We start from the raw sequence: 13,605 nt of genomic DNA, 5'->3' as shown, positions 1-13,605 counted from the left end.
AAACTAGCCACTACAATCAACTATCAACTATTAACTATCAACTATTAACTATCAACCAATTGCCAAACAGAATTACTATCAAATTTCATCCAAACCACGTTCAAATATAAAACCAAAGATATTTTAAAATTTATTCAATTTAACCCCTAAACCTGAACAAGCATAACTTTTAATCTAAAGTTTCGAATTAAAATTCAATTTCACTTTTACACATCAAAGACCTACTTTCAATTCCTATTGAAATTTCATAACTACTTTACATTTTATTCAGATCGATCCCTAATGTATGAAGCCAATAATTAAGCACAATTTTCGCTAAACTATTTAATTAAATTTCAATTCATCTATATACTACCTCTATAAATATCTCTATTTAATAATTAAAACATTTTCATATAGAAAAGCACTAACATCCAATTTCCCCCTCATTACTTTCGAGGTTCCCCATACAATGGTAATGCCATTTCATAAGCAATCTAATTCCAAGAGTCAGCATCCCAAGAACAGAAAAAAAAAACTAACGAAATCACTCACACGAAACCATTCATGTATACCGTCTGATGTGACACTTAAAAAAGTCGAAACATTACCACAATTTGCCAACCCTGTACATTCAAGACATTACCCTTTTTAATGGGGAGAAAACACATGTGCCACCCACAAACTCTTCCTTAACAATTTCCATGAATAAAACAAACATTGTTACAGCACATCTTCCTCTTCCAACTTGTACTTGCTGAAGTGATTTACCCTGAACCTCCATTCTCCTTTGATGGGATCATAGGAGAGAAACTCTGCTCCTTGGTCCTCAGCCTTCTTCTTAAGCATCTCCTTATATTTCTCCACTTTTGGCCCTTCTGTATACTGCTCTCTGGTCCTTTTGTCGAAGCACTTGATGTTAAGCAGCGTTACTTCTGCAGGTTTATTAAGACCTTGTCCAACAGGAGGTTTCTTGCTGTCATCCATGTAAACAATTACCTCGCGGTTGTTGAACTGGACAAGGGACTCTAGATCAAGGCATCTCACATCTGTCTCACCCAGGAACTTTATGCTTCCATAACCATGCCGCCCAACCACAAAGTCCTTGACACGGCGACAGTACCCTGGTTCAGCCCTTTCCTTTGCTGCCAGTTCTTGGATTCGGGGTTCTGTATAGTAATCAGAACGCCTGAGCTTAGGCATTAGAGCCTCGACGTCAGCCCCGTGCTCATACACAATAGCAGCCTCACCAGCCCTGTGGCCACTGAGTGTCATGAACGAATCCTCTTTCTGTACAGAATGATCATGATGGACTCCATTAGCTTTCTGGTTATGATGAATCCGCTCCTTCACAAGACCATTTTCAGCTGGGTTTTCTACAATGATCATATCAATCAGAAGAAATTAAAATTAGTAAAGATGCTAGCAAACTGATTTGCTAATCAGAATAAAACACTCATAATCTTTATGACAAAGAGAATCACCGTGGCATAAAGGAAAAGGCTTATTTTAATGCTTTGTTTTTTGTCCCATATGGATATTAGAAACTCCATTGGAGTTGACAACAGGCTAACTGTGTTTTTTGATGACTGTCTAGCAGGAAGTTAGAGAACAAACAGAGAATGTTTTATAACCTATGCAATTTTGACATCATTAAACATTAAATCAAAGAAACATTATGGGCGACATAAAATTAATATAATGATACGACAGTGAATTGGCGAGTAAATTTCATGAAAGAGATACTACTTACTATATTTATCCTCAGCATTGGAGCCATCATCAGAAATTTTGCCTAAATGAAAAGGATGCTCCAAAAAGTCAGCCATGAGCAGTCAAAAATCATTGTAGTTGAATAAAAAAGAGAGAGCACAAATTCACACATCTGAAAACAAAATCAGAGAATTTCTTTAATGCAATAAGCTCTGGTACCTAGACTTTGAGCGTATGTAACCGACGACAGTACTTTAAATTTTTAAAGTTCATCTATGTATTTGAAAGATCCTTGTAGGATCATATCCTCATCCCATGTCCATATATGTGTCAGAAACAGGTAGCAGATACAGATACATCAAAGAAAATGAAGAGTTGGAGCAACATAGGCAATAAAAATATTGAAATGGCACCAGAAAAGTGACTTTGTACAAGATATGGCATTTCCATTATTTTTCCTAAATGGCAATTGGTAGTAATAGGTTAGCACGTTATTTTGAATAAAATTCAGTGTTGTGTGTTTCAGACGAAGAGAACAGAGACACGGACTACATAAACAGAGGGAACAATTTTATCCATGTCTATAACCTTCAGTTCTAATCTGTAATTCACCACAAAAGGAGAGCATATGAGCTTGAAAGAATCTTACCATTCTCATGCACCAGAGTGGATGCATCCTTCAAAGGTGATACCTTCTCTACAAGAGCTCTTGAAGGCCAATTTTCAGTGGGACGAATAACCAAAGCCCTTGGATTTTCCCTAGGAATAAAAACAGCATCAGCCTTAGGTGTGCTCGGTGTCTCTTCATCATCATTGAAAAATGGAACCTATATATATTAAACAAACAAAACCAACAAATATTATAACTATAACCTCATATAGTCCACCAATGGAATAATATTTCAAATTAGAATAGAGTTTACTATTTCCAGGAGAGGCAGCATCCTCACCTTTGGATTGTCGTTATTAGGATGATATTTCCTTGCAGGCAACCTAATCCGTCTTTGTGAAATGTACCGTGAAGTCAACAGGGGCGATATTCTAACAGGAACAGGTTTGTCCGTGACCTGATAAATTGATTACAGTCAAACGATATTTATATTATAATTCTGAATAAATCATTGGCACTCTAGCACAAAGAGAAACAGATAGAGGGATGAGGGGAGAGAGATAACAATCTATAATATGGAACTCAAAAACTAAGAGCAACTAAAGCAATTTCAGGGAGTTACAGGCATGCTAGAAATCCCATATTGAACAGATGGTGCAGTCCCAGCCCGACCAATTGACATTTGAGGCATTGCGGGGAGTGTTCCATAGGGATTACTAATAGTCACAGGTTGTACTACAGCAGCATTTTGTGTCACAGACCTGCCAAACATAAGAGGATAAGTAATTAAGCTACAAAATAGAAAATCACAGACTACATGGATGACCATGGAAAGAACTTGTTCAGGCATACTTTTGAATGCAGATATACACAGGTTCTACTAGTAATAGATATGGACATGCTCGTAGGTATGTATAAGGATATTTATAAGTGATAGTGAAAACAGAACCAAAACCCAATGGATATTAAACATACGGTAGGCCAACATTACTCTGACCAAAAATGCCTGATCCACCACCTATAAAGACAGCAAAATCATTATGGTCAGAAGTGTAAAAAAAAAAAAGCGCTCCCAAAACATTCAATGATAATATTCAAGATAAAACTTTTCTTACTCATTTGTGTCTGACCAAGATTACTAAAGCTGAAAGCTCCAGAAGTCTGAGCTGGCTGGAAAGGTGAAGCAAAAGAGGGCTGCAGCAACAATGGATCAAACCAATAACTTAAGGCTCAGAAACAGGTAAGAGAGCATGCACATTTATGCAAAGACTCTTGCATAAAACTAGAGAGCATTATAGCAAATTAAAGCCAGAAAAACTCCTAAAATCATAAAAAATTTGCTCAATTTTTTTTCATAAAAAATCTGAAACACATTATAATCAACAAATAGTCATAAGGATATTTAGTCAAATCAACATGACCCCTTGCCTTTAGATATGCAACAGTTATCTGTATGAACATATCAACTATGACTCTTCATTCAATAGAATAACACATATTTGAAGACAAAAAACTACAATTACTTTGAACTCTCAATTAAATAAAATAAAAGAAAAGTGAACATGATTCTGCATCCCCACAACAGCACGATGAAAATGTACAGAAATAAAGCACTTTGACCAAAGTTGAAGACACGCAACAAACATTCCAGCTTACCTCTATAACCAAATAACACAAGCAAAGGATCATAAACATGATAAAGAAAGAAGAATGATTGTAAGGATTTCACAAGTGACGTACAGTTGTTGAGCCAAAGGCAGTTGGGTTGCTAGGAGCCAATGACAGAGAGCTCGAAAACATATTCCCACTAAACCCAGTGGAAGGTGTATTGAAAATGCTAGTTGGACCGAAGCTACTAGTATTCTGTCCAAAGGTAGAGCTTGCCTGCCCAATTGCAGGGGTAGAAGTGAACAGAGAAGATCCCTGACTGCTGCCAAAATTTAAACCAGTGGCAAATGTGGGAGTTGTTGCTGGAGCTGCACCAGTACCAAATATGGATGGCGAGGATGAAAATGAAGGAGTTACAGATGAACTAAAAAGAGATGAACCAGTTCCAAATGTAGGAGCTGAAGAACTAAATATTGAAGGTGTTGTTGATGAAGATGGGCCAAAAAGGCTTGATGATGTTGATTGAAAAGGATTTGATGTAGTAGTTGAGGTTGTAAAACTTGCACTATTAAAAGATGGGGGTTTTATACTAAATGGATTAGCACTCGTGCCAGAAAAAGGATTTGCAGATGTTTGACCAATTGTTGAAGAAGAGCCAAAAGGACTTGCAGGTGCAGCTGACACACCAAAGCCAATTCCTCCAGAAGGCTGAGCAGCCGGTTGCGGTCCACCTGATATTTCAAGTTAATATAGCAAGCTAGTCAATGTCAAGCACAGAAAAGGAGAATGATTAACTTTCAGAGTCCCACAACATTTTGACATAAATACCTTTATCTCCTAACTGATAATCCTCCCATCTCAGCTCCTCATGACTTTTATCTTTGTAAACATGCATTGCTGATATTGACTCCAATTTTGCAGCAGGCTGTGTACCACTCCCACTATCTGCATCAGTTGTAGGTGTATAAGGAGCTACTCTACTGCCTCCACGTTGACCCCCAAATGCAGACTGGCCAAAGGTCGTGCTTCCAAATGCAGGAGAAGAGGATTGGCTTCCTACATAACTCAAAAGAATTTAGCTTTTATATATGCGTGTTTTTGTGTGCACATATATGCATATTGAACTTGGTACTCGATGGATAAGACCAATGAAATATACAATTTTTCCTATCAGGATAAGTAATTCCAAAGTTATAATTGCTCATGTAAACTTAATAATTACTTACCAAAAGCGGAACTCTGTGCTCCAACTGTAGTTGTCCCAAAAGGACTACTACCAAATGCTGCTGTTGATTGTCCAAAAGCAGGGCTAGACCCAAAGCTGAAAGAAGAAGTAGAAGACGCTCCAAAAGCTGGAGTGCTAGATGTGCCAAAAGCAGGTGTGCTTGAAGCTCCAAATGCTGGGGCATTAGACACACCAAATGCAGTTCCAGTGCTCCCAAAAGGACTTCCAGTTGAACCAAAGGCAGGGGTGCTTGTGGAACCAAAGGCTGGGGTACCAGTGGCACCGAAAGCAGGGGTGCTTGTGGCACCGAAAGCAGGGGTGCTTGTGGCACCGAAAGCAGGGGTGCTTGTGGCACCGAAGGCAGGGGTACTAGTGGCACCAAAGGCAGGGGTACTGGTGGCGGCACCAAACGCAGGGGTGCTTGTGGCACCAAACGCAGGGGTGCTTGTGGCACCAAACGCAGACTGTGTTGAACCAAAGGGTGTGGAGGAACCAAATATTCCACTACCAAATGCAGGTTGTGATTGCTGCCCTGAGCTTCCAAAAGGACTTGATTGAGTGGGAGTAGATCCAAAACCAAATGCTGGCTTCTGCCCAAAACCAGATGGCCCTATAAAAAACAAAGTCATCAGTTGAACACTGAGGACAAGACACCAAGTTCCCAGGAGCTTATGGCTAAAAAGTCAAAAAATGCATAAAATTAAAAGCAGATTACTAATAAAACACTAAATTCTTCCATCACCAAGAAATAAGAGTGCAACTAATTGAAATATCAATATACTTATATAGGTATCTAATTAAAATATAATTATATTCATATAAGCGTGTATCTAGACACAAAACAACTAATGATCTTCACATATTTGGCATTAGAACACTAAAGCACCATAAAATACCAAAAGACAGAAGGCATTACAATCACATTCTTTATTATATTTAACTAGAACAAAAAGAATGTAAAATGAAGGAGAACTCAATTATAATGATAGGATAAAGAACATAAAGAAACATTTACCACCAAAAGATGATGAATTGCCAAAAGCAGGAGTAGACGAAGACCCAAAAGCAGGCATGGAACTTCCAAATGCCGGAGATGATGATGCACCAAAGGTGGTTGTTGAGGAAAATGAAGAAGAAGGTTGGGCTGCACCAAACACCCCAGTAGAAGTACCACCAAATAGTGAACCCCCTGTTTGGGAGCCAAAAGGAGTCGGACTACCAAAGGAAGATTTAGGTGCAAACGGATTGCTACTTGGATTGGTCTGGCCAAATGGGCTACTTGCTGGTTGCCCAAAAGCTGTTTAAAGAGTTGCTAACAATTATTTATTAGTGCAAAAAAGTTCACAAATAACAATTTACAAAAAAATTATTTCCAAAAAGAAAAAAGACATGCAATATATACACACATATATTTGTTAAAAACATAACAACAAAATAGAAACTCTGATGACAAACTACAAGTAGATATGTAAATCACAGGCAAAGCACAAGCAACTGACCAACAACAAGCACAAAAGTATTTCTAATTAAAATATTATAACTAAAAGCAGGCTAAGAAGCTAAACAACAGGACACAGAACAATCAGGATAGGATTTTGTTTCGATAACAATGCAGTAGAGTGAAGCCCCAATAGTGGAAAAAAATTATCTTAAAAATGATACTGATAAAAATTTAAAAGGAATAAGGAGCGAAAACAATATTCGAATATTACCATTACCATTAATATTATAACTTTTTTTCGATGATTAAGTTAATCTTCGATGCTAAAACCAATAAAAGTTCAGATTTTACAATGCCTAAATAAAATTGGCAGTCATGAGTTTCTAGTTTTAAAGAATGGTAGCAATTATACACTCATCCAGACATCAGCTCGATGAACCGAATCAAAAACTCGATTCGATTTCAACAAGAAAGATAAAAAAAGGTAAAAGAAAGACTTACGGTTAGTTGTACCAAACATCTTCGTTTATATAGTTCTTATACTCCGCAACTCTTTGATTTCAAACTGAGAAAAAGAGAGAAACAGAAAGCAAATTAAACAAACAGGGAAGCTAGAATAAGTAATGAATATGTAAACTCCACTGAATCCATGCGGAATTTGAATTAACATTGAGAGAGATAAATTAAATGCGGCAAAACGTGATGCCAAAACTTGGGACCCATTTGTTTCCGTTTATTTTTGTAACAAAAGAATAAACTCTTCAATGGCGGCTGAACTTTTTTCCTATTTTTCTTCACGATTCATTTCTTTAAAAACTTAAAAGAAGAAGAAGAAGAAGAAGAAAAAGTTACGCCAAAGAGGGGGAATATACCAGGAAAAGGAAGGTATTCAGTGCTCCGACAAAATCCCGAATAAAATCCTAGAAAGCCGTTAATAAAATGGAATCACCATGTGTTATCAAGCAGGGAAACAGTGGGGGAGAAAGAGAAGCACAAAATGAAGAGATGAGAAGTTAGGGTTAGAGAGGAACTTTTTGGGGTCTCTGAATTCTGACTTGTAAGAAATTGAAGAGTGTGGGAAAAATCAGAATTCGAAAAGGTGAAGGGTGGGGGGGGGGGGGGCGGTGGAGAAAGACAGGACGGATGGCGAAACAGTGGAGCAAAGAGAGGGTTTTGAAGGGTCGGGTGATCCGCGTAGCGTTGTTTCCAAGTCCGAATAGTCAATTCTTGGTAACCTAGCGTTGTTTTAAAGTTTCTATTTCTTCAAAATGTAGGTTTAAGCGTAAAAGAAACCTCGTAAAAGAATTAAAAGTTTAATTGAGCTCTCACTAATATGGAAGACGTGGATATCTTCTTTGCGGTGACATGCTGGTCCTCGTGAAAAAAAGAAGAAGAAATATTGTATTTTTAAAGTTGATTGTGTGAATAATTAAGGATTCATTTATTGTTGAATGAGATATAAAGAGGAGATTTATATGCTAATCAATTGAATTAGGGGTAAGGGTCCACAAAGAGTTGAAGATGGATGCAGCTTTCATTTTCTCCACCACCATAGGGAAAATGGAAAATTAATATGGATAGTGGTCAGAATTTGAAATATGAAATAGGTATGGTCGATGGTGTGTTTCAAGATGCAGATAGTTTGTGGTGTTTGGGATTTGCAAGGAACATAGAGTTGTGTAGCGCATATGAGACAAAACTCTGGGACATACTTGATAGTCTTAAACATGCTTGGAAGCTTGGTTGTCGAGATGTGTTGTTAGAATTAGATTGTTTGGAAGCGCCGCACCATATTAAGGGACCTAATAAATAATCAGCTAGAATCACGTTGTAAATACGATTTGAGATTTGTTAAGCTGTGATTAGAATGTTGGTTTAACTCATGTGTATTGTGAATACAATAGATTGGCTGATCATTTAGCAAAGGCTGTAGAATGAACGGGCATTGGCTATCACCTTTGGTCTCAACCCCCTGATTTTGCTCTGAATGTGTTGCATGAAGACCTTACCGGTTTATTTGTTACTAAATTAATTATTATGTAATAGTCCTGAATGCTTATTTTTAAACAAAACTAAAATAAAATTATTCTTTCATGTTAACATAATGTATTTTTATTTTATTACTCTAATTTTTTGTTAATTTAGTCATTGTAATTAATATAATTGTTCAAATTCGTCATTATAGTTAAAAATTTCATTAATTAGATTGTTGATGTACTATTTATTTTACTTTTGAATAAAATTAGTGGCCTTTCTATAATTATTCCGAGACATTACTTTTGTTTTATTTACCACATAAAAATTTTAATGGTGGCATCATCAACATTTAAATCCTTTTTAAGAAAAAGAAATCCAACGACCGCGAACCATGACCATAACTTCACCCTTTCCGATAAACTCACTAGCCAACATAACATCACTGGCCATCCTACAACACTATAAAAGTCACCCTACAACATGATCCTGACCAATACTCTACTTTATTTTACAGTGATGACGCGCTATAAAAGTTTGTCTTTTACCTTTCTCCCAAATTATTCTTGCTTTGGAGTGTGACAGCCCTAAAGTGACCCTAGTCGGAAAGTGGTTTCGGGACCACGAAACCGAGTCTTATAAATAATTAAAAGTTATATTCTGTGTTTATGATGTGAGTAAATGCTTGTGTGATAGTTCCATACTTCAATTTGGTCAGTGTATGTGAAAATTATTAGTAGGGACTTATGTGAGACAATTTAGAAATATGCTAGGCAAGTGCTAAAGTGGCCTATTAATATATGTGGGAAAGTGCTTGTCCTTGCATGTCAAATTAGCCAAACTATAGGTAGTGGCCATGCTACAAATTGTATAATCAAGTGTGAATTTTATATTAACTTTAATTAACTAGGTGCCATATTAGTATGGAGGATGTAATAAAATAAAGAAATGATAACTAAAGGAAGGGATGGGTGAAAGAAAAAAAAAAGAGATCATCATTCATGTTTCTTCCTAGCCGAATCTAAAGAAAAAAAAAAGAGGAACAAGAGCATTCGGTGATGAAAACAAGTTGTGTTCCTTGGTTCTTCTTGGCCGAATTGAAAGGAGGAAGAAGGGAGTGAAGCCATCGGTCATCTTAGGTCAATATTAAGGTAAGGTGTTCATATTAGTTCTTGAAATTTTAGTTGATCTTGAGTGAGATAGCAAGTTATTTTTTTTGTAACCCATGATGAAATTTTGATTTTTGGATTGAGGAAGGTTTTCGACTATGGTAGCTAATAATGGTGAGTTTTGTTGTTTCATGTTAAAGTTAGGTGAATGATGATAGATAAGTGTTTGAACCATAAAAAGAATTCGGCTACCTTGTTATGAACTAGGGACGATTGTGAGTTGGTTGTGGTTGAATATTACATGCTTGGTAGAATGGTGGATGAAAGTGCCGAATGTGGTCTTTGGTTTGGCATGAGGTGATAAATAAAGGTTTAAAGGTAGCTTAAGTTAATTGATACTCACTAATGATTTCGAATAGAAGCTTTGTTAAGTGTGAAATGAGTGGCCGAGAGAGAGAACTATAGACTATTGCCGAATGTATGTTGGGTTGATAGAGTCTCCAAATTGATTTTATGTGAGTATGCATGACCGAATATAATCGGCCACATGAGTAAAGAAATGGGTTATTTGATATGTGGTAAAAGTTAAGTGTTAAACGAAATGGAAATGATATCATATTGGAATATGTATACTCGACCACATGAATGAACACATAGATTGGTGTTGCATGTATTCGGTTATAAGTAAGCATATTGGTGGCTTAATCTTGGCTTAGACAATCGGCTAAAAGAGAGTGTGGGTTAATATGTTGAGTTGATTCATGATTTCATATGTATGTGACTTTAATGTCTAATGTATATATATATGGGTTAAGTACCTTGAGTTTCTCTTTTTGATGTTCAAATGATTAAATCAATTTATTTGTTAAATTAAGCTCAAGAGCAAAGGGGAACTAAATCCGATAAAGGGAAGGAAAAAGTGATCGAATAGCCGTCGAAATCGTTCGACAACATCCGAGGTAAGTTTTCGAGTAACGAGACTTAGTTTACGATTTGATTAAGTCATGACGTATGAGCATAACAAATATACGGTGATATGATGATTCTACTTGAATTATATGTTGAGTTAATTAGTCTATACGTATGATGGTTAGCCGTATGTGCATAGAGATCGTGTCATAAAGCAAACTAAACCATGCTGTTTGTATGTGGCTAGTGAGCCGAAAATGGGATTGCTTAGTACGTGACTTGTGTTTGAACTCTAATTATGAAAATGAAATATAGATGTGTCATGATTTATTGATATGTTCATGAATATTTGGATGATAACCGGGCTAAGTCCCGAAGGCATTTGCGATAGTGGCTAGTTCCGGGCTAAGTCCCGAAGGCATTTGTGCGAGTTACTATATCCGGGCTAAGTCCTGAAGGCATTCGTATGAAGTTACTATATCCGGCTAAGTCCCGAAGGCATTTGTGCGAAGTTACTATATCGGGCTATGTCCCAAAGGCATTCGAGCGAGTAGCTATATCCGTTAAATCTCAAGGTACTTGGCTTGGGAATGAGCGACCTTGCTGTAATAGTTTCAATTAATACGCCGTAAAATCCCAACGATGAGGTATGTTTCAGATATGCATTGAATTAGTTGATCCCTTACAAATAGTATTCGCTTCGGTCGATAAATGAGCTACCGCCTTTGGCTAAGTTGATCTTTTGTGTATGAATATAAGGGTTGGTAATGTGAAGTAAGTATGATATTGAGAATTTGTGCATATGAAATTATCCGTTTAGCCATATGAATGCTACACTTTAGTTGTGTCTAATTTCATGGCTCAAAACTTACTAAGCATTTAATGCTTACTCCGTTTCTTTGAATCTCTGTTTTATAGATTTTGGTTCGTCACCATCGGACTCGGGATTGTCGAAGTCAAGTCGTCCACACTATCAAAGCCCTTTTGGTACACTTTTGGTTGAACTTTGAAATGGCATGTATAGGACTACCCTTTTGATGTTGGTCATGTACCTTTCGGTATTGTACAAATTTGGATAGCCATGCGAAAATGGCTTATATACATATTTTGAGCATAATGTTATAATCATCTTGTATGTATATGGTTATTGAGAGGTGTGGACATGCTTGGCCATGATTGGCCATTGGAATGGTTAATCACAATCATATTTTGTGCTATATATGCTAAAGGGTTAGTTAAATCATGGAAACTATGTAATAGGTAAAGTCTACCCTAAAGGCGATCTTGACAAAGAAGAGTAGTGTGAATTTGAAAAATCACTAAAAATAGTAGGAATGGATTTAAATAGTGAATAAATTATGTAATCGAACCTTGATGAATCTACTTTCATATGGAAGAAACAAAACGGTCATATGAGTCGGATTTTAAGAGATATTTAAGTTTTCGTGGAACAGGGCAGAGCGATTTTGGATCCCCGATCGACTTTGGAAATTCAATATAAATTAACCAGAGATAATTAGAAGTCATGCCATATATGTATAGAATCCTTTTGAGTCTAGTTTCATTAGAAACAAACGGCATAAGTATTGAAGCCCTGTACAGGAGACATATAAGTCGTAATGCATGAAGGTCGAGAAATGAACCTCGAAACAGAGAGACTTTAACTAATAAACTGTACTAATTGGCCCGATCAAAATTCTAGAAAAAATTTGTATATGGATATATGAGTCTAGTTTCAGGAAAATTTACGGAATAAGTTTTTGAGCTTCAGAACTCGAGATATGATTTTTAAAGTGGCTGTGATGCGCTTAGCCAAGATGTCTGGAAATTTAAAATGAACCGTAAGTCAATGAAATAAGTCCAGAATACCTCGTGTTCGACTCGATAACGGTCTCTGCACGGGTGTTACAATTTTATTGGTATCGAGCTACGGTTTAGTCGATTCTAGGACTACCGTAATACGTTTGGGTCTAGCTATACATGCCATTTTGTGATTATTTGATAATGTGGTGATTTCTGACATTTGCAAATGTGTTTATTTATGGTAATGGATCCCGATCCCGACCGAAGCGAGTAGTGATGATCTTGAGAGTGTAGCGCTTGCTCCCGACAAGGGACAGCACGCGGACTCTCAACCTATTGCTAGCAATCCGAATGATGGGGCTAGGCAAGCTTTTTATAGCGTGATGAATGATTGGTTTAACCAATACATTCGAACTAATACTACTGTTCCACAACCTCCATTCCCGACTAATGCCACCCCGCACCTACAATACCTCCAAGAATCGACCAAATAAGGTCAAATAAACCCCATTGATAGAATCCAAAACACGGGCTATGAATTTAAAGCTACGGACAGCGATGATGCCGAGCAAGTGAATTTTGGTTGGACAACACTATCCGCACTCGATGAGCTATCTTGCACACCCGATGAGTGCCTAAAGTGTACTATCTCCTTGCTACGTGATTCTGCCTACTATTGGTGGAATACGTGGACTTCTGTCGTGCCTAGAGAGCAAGTAACTTGGGAGTTCTTCCAAACCGAGTTTCAAAAGAAGTATATCAGTCAGAGATTCATTGACCAAAAATGGAAAGAATTTCTTAAACTCAAACAAGGTCCCACATCGGTTACCGACTATGAATGAAAGTTTGTAAGGCTTAGTCGGTACGCTCGAGAATGCATTTCCTTAGAAGTCGTAATGTGTAAACGCTTCGAGGATGGACTGAATGATGATATAAAGCTGTATGTTGGCATTTTGGAAATCCGAGAATTTGTGGTACTTGTCGAGCGAGCTTGCAAAGCAGAGGAGCTCAAGATGGAGAAAAGAAAAGGCGATATGGGAGCAAAGGAGTTTCAGAAGAGGTCTTGGGGGCCTTTCAACAGTCATCGAAGAAATTTAGAGATGAACTAGGCCGATCTAGAGACACTTCGGGCTTTTTTAGACGAGATCGCGATCGACCCCCTATGAGTGCACAAGTCACTTCGGTCGCCAGTGTTGGAAATGATCGTCGAGACAGAACGAAGTGTCAGTATTGT

At 37.3% G+C, this 13,605-nt stretch overlaps 1 protein-coding gene across 1 annotated transcript; it reads right to left on the bottom strand.

Annotated features, from left to right (window-relative positions):
- Window positions 1-372: 372 nt before the first annotated feature.
- On the bottom strand, window positions 373-7,955 carry LOC108460498 (nuclear pore complex protein NUP98A-like). Its single transcript, XM_017760011.2, has 13 exons — window positions 7,449-7,955; window positions 7,078-7,141; window positions 6,151-6,432; window positions 5,137-5,745; window positions 4,739-4,966; window positions 4,043-4,641; window positions 3,418-3,496; window positions 3,278-3,320; window positions 2,925-3,063; window positions 2,643-2,759; window positions 2,342-2,519; window positions 1,733-1,774; window positions 373-1,355 (listed from the first exon to the last, which is right to left on the bottom strand). Exons 2-13 carry the CDS (start codon window positions 7,094-7,096, stop codon window positions 703-705), a joined length of 2,988 nt encoding a protein of 995 aa, XP_017615500.1. The 5' UTR covers window positions 7,097-7,141; window positions 7,449-7,955; the 3' UTR covers window positions 373-702.
- Between the last annotated feature and the right edge of the window lie 5,650 nt (window positions 7,956-13,605).

The sequence above is a fragment of the Gossypium arboreum genome, chromosome 8 (genome assembly GCF_025698485.1).
Source record: "Gossypium arboreum isolate Shixiya-1 chromosome 8, ASM2569848v2, whole genome shotgun sequence".
In the NCBI taxonomy this organism is placed as follows: Eukaryota; Viridiplantae; Streptophyta; class Magnoliopsida; order Malvales; family Malvaceae; genus Gossypium; species Gossypium arboreum.
This window is presented reverse-complemented; position numbering and strand designations above follow the sequence as displayed.

Excerpts from the sequence above, each read along its gene's own strand:
- LOC108460498 (XM_017760011.2), bottom strand. Across the intron at positions 3,497-4,042 it reads CTGCCTTTGGCTCAACAACT|CCCTCTTTTGCTTCACCTTT; the intron begins GTACGTCACTTG and ends TTGTTGCTGCAG. Across the intron at positions 3,064-3,277 it reads CAGAGTAATGTTGGCCTACC|GTCTGTGACACAAAATGCTG; the intron begins GTATGTTTAATA and ends TATGTTTGGCAG.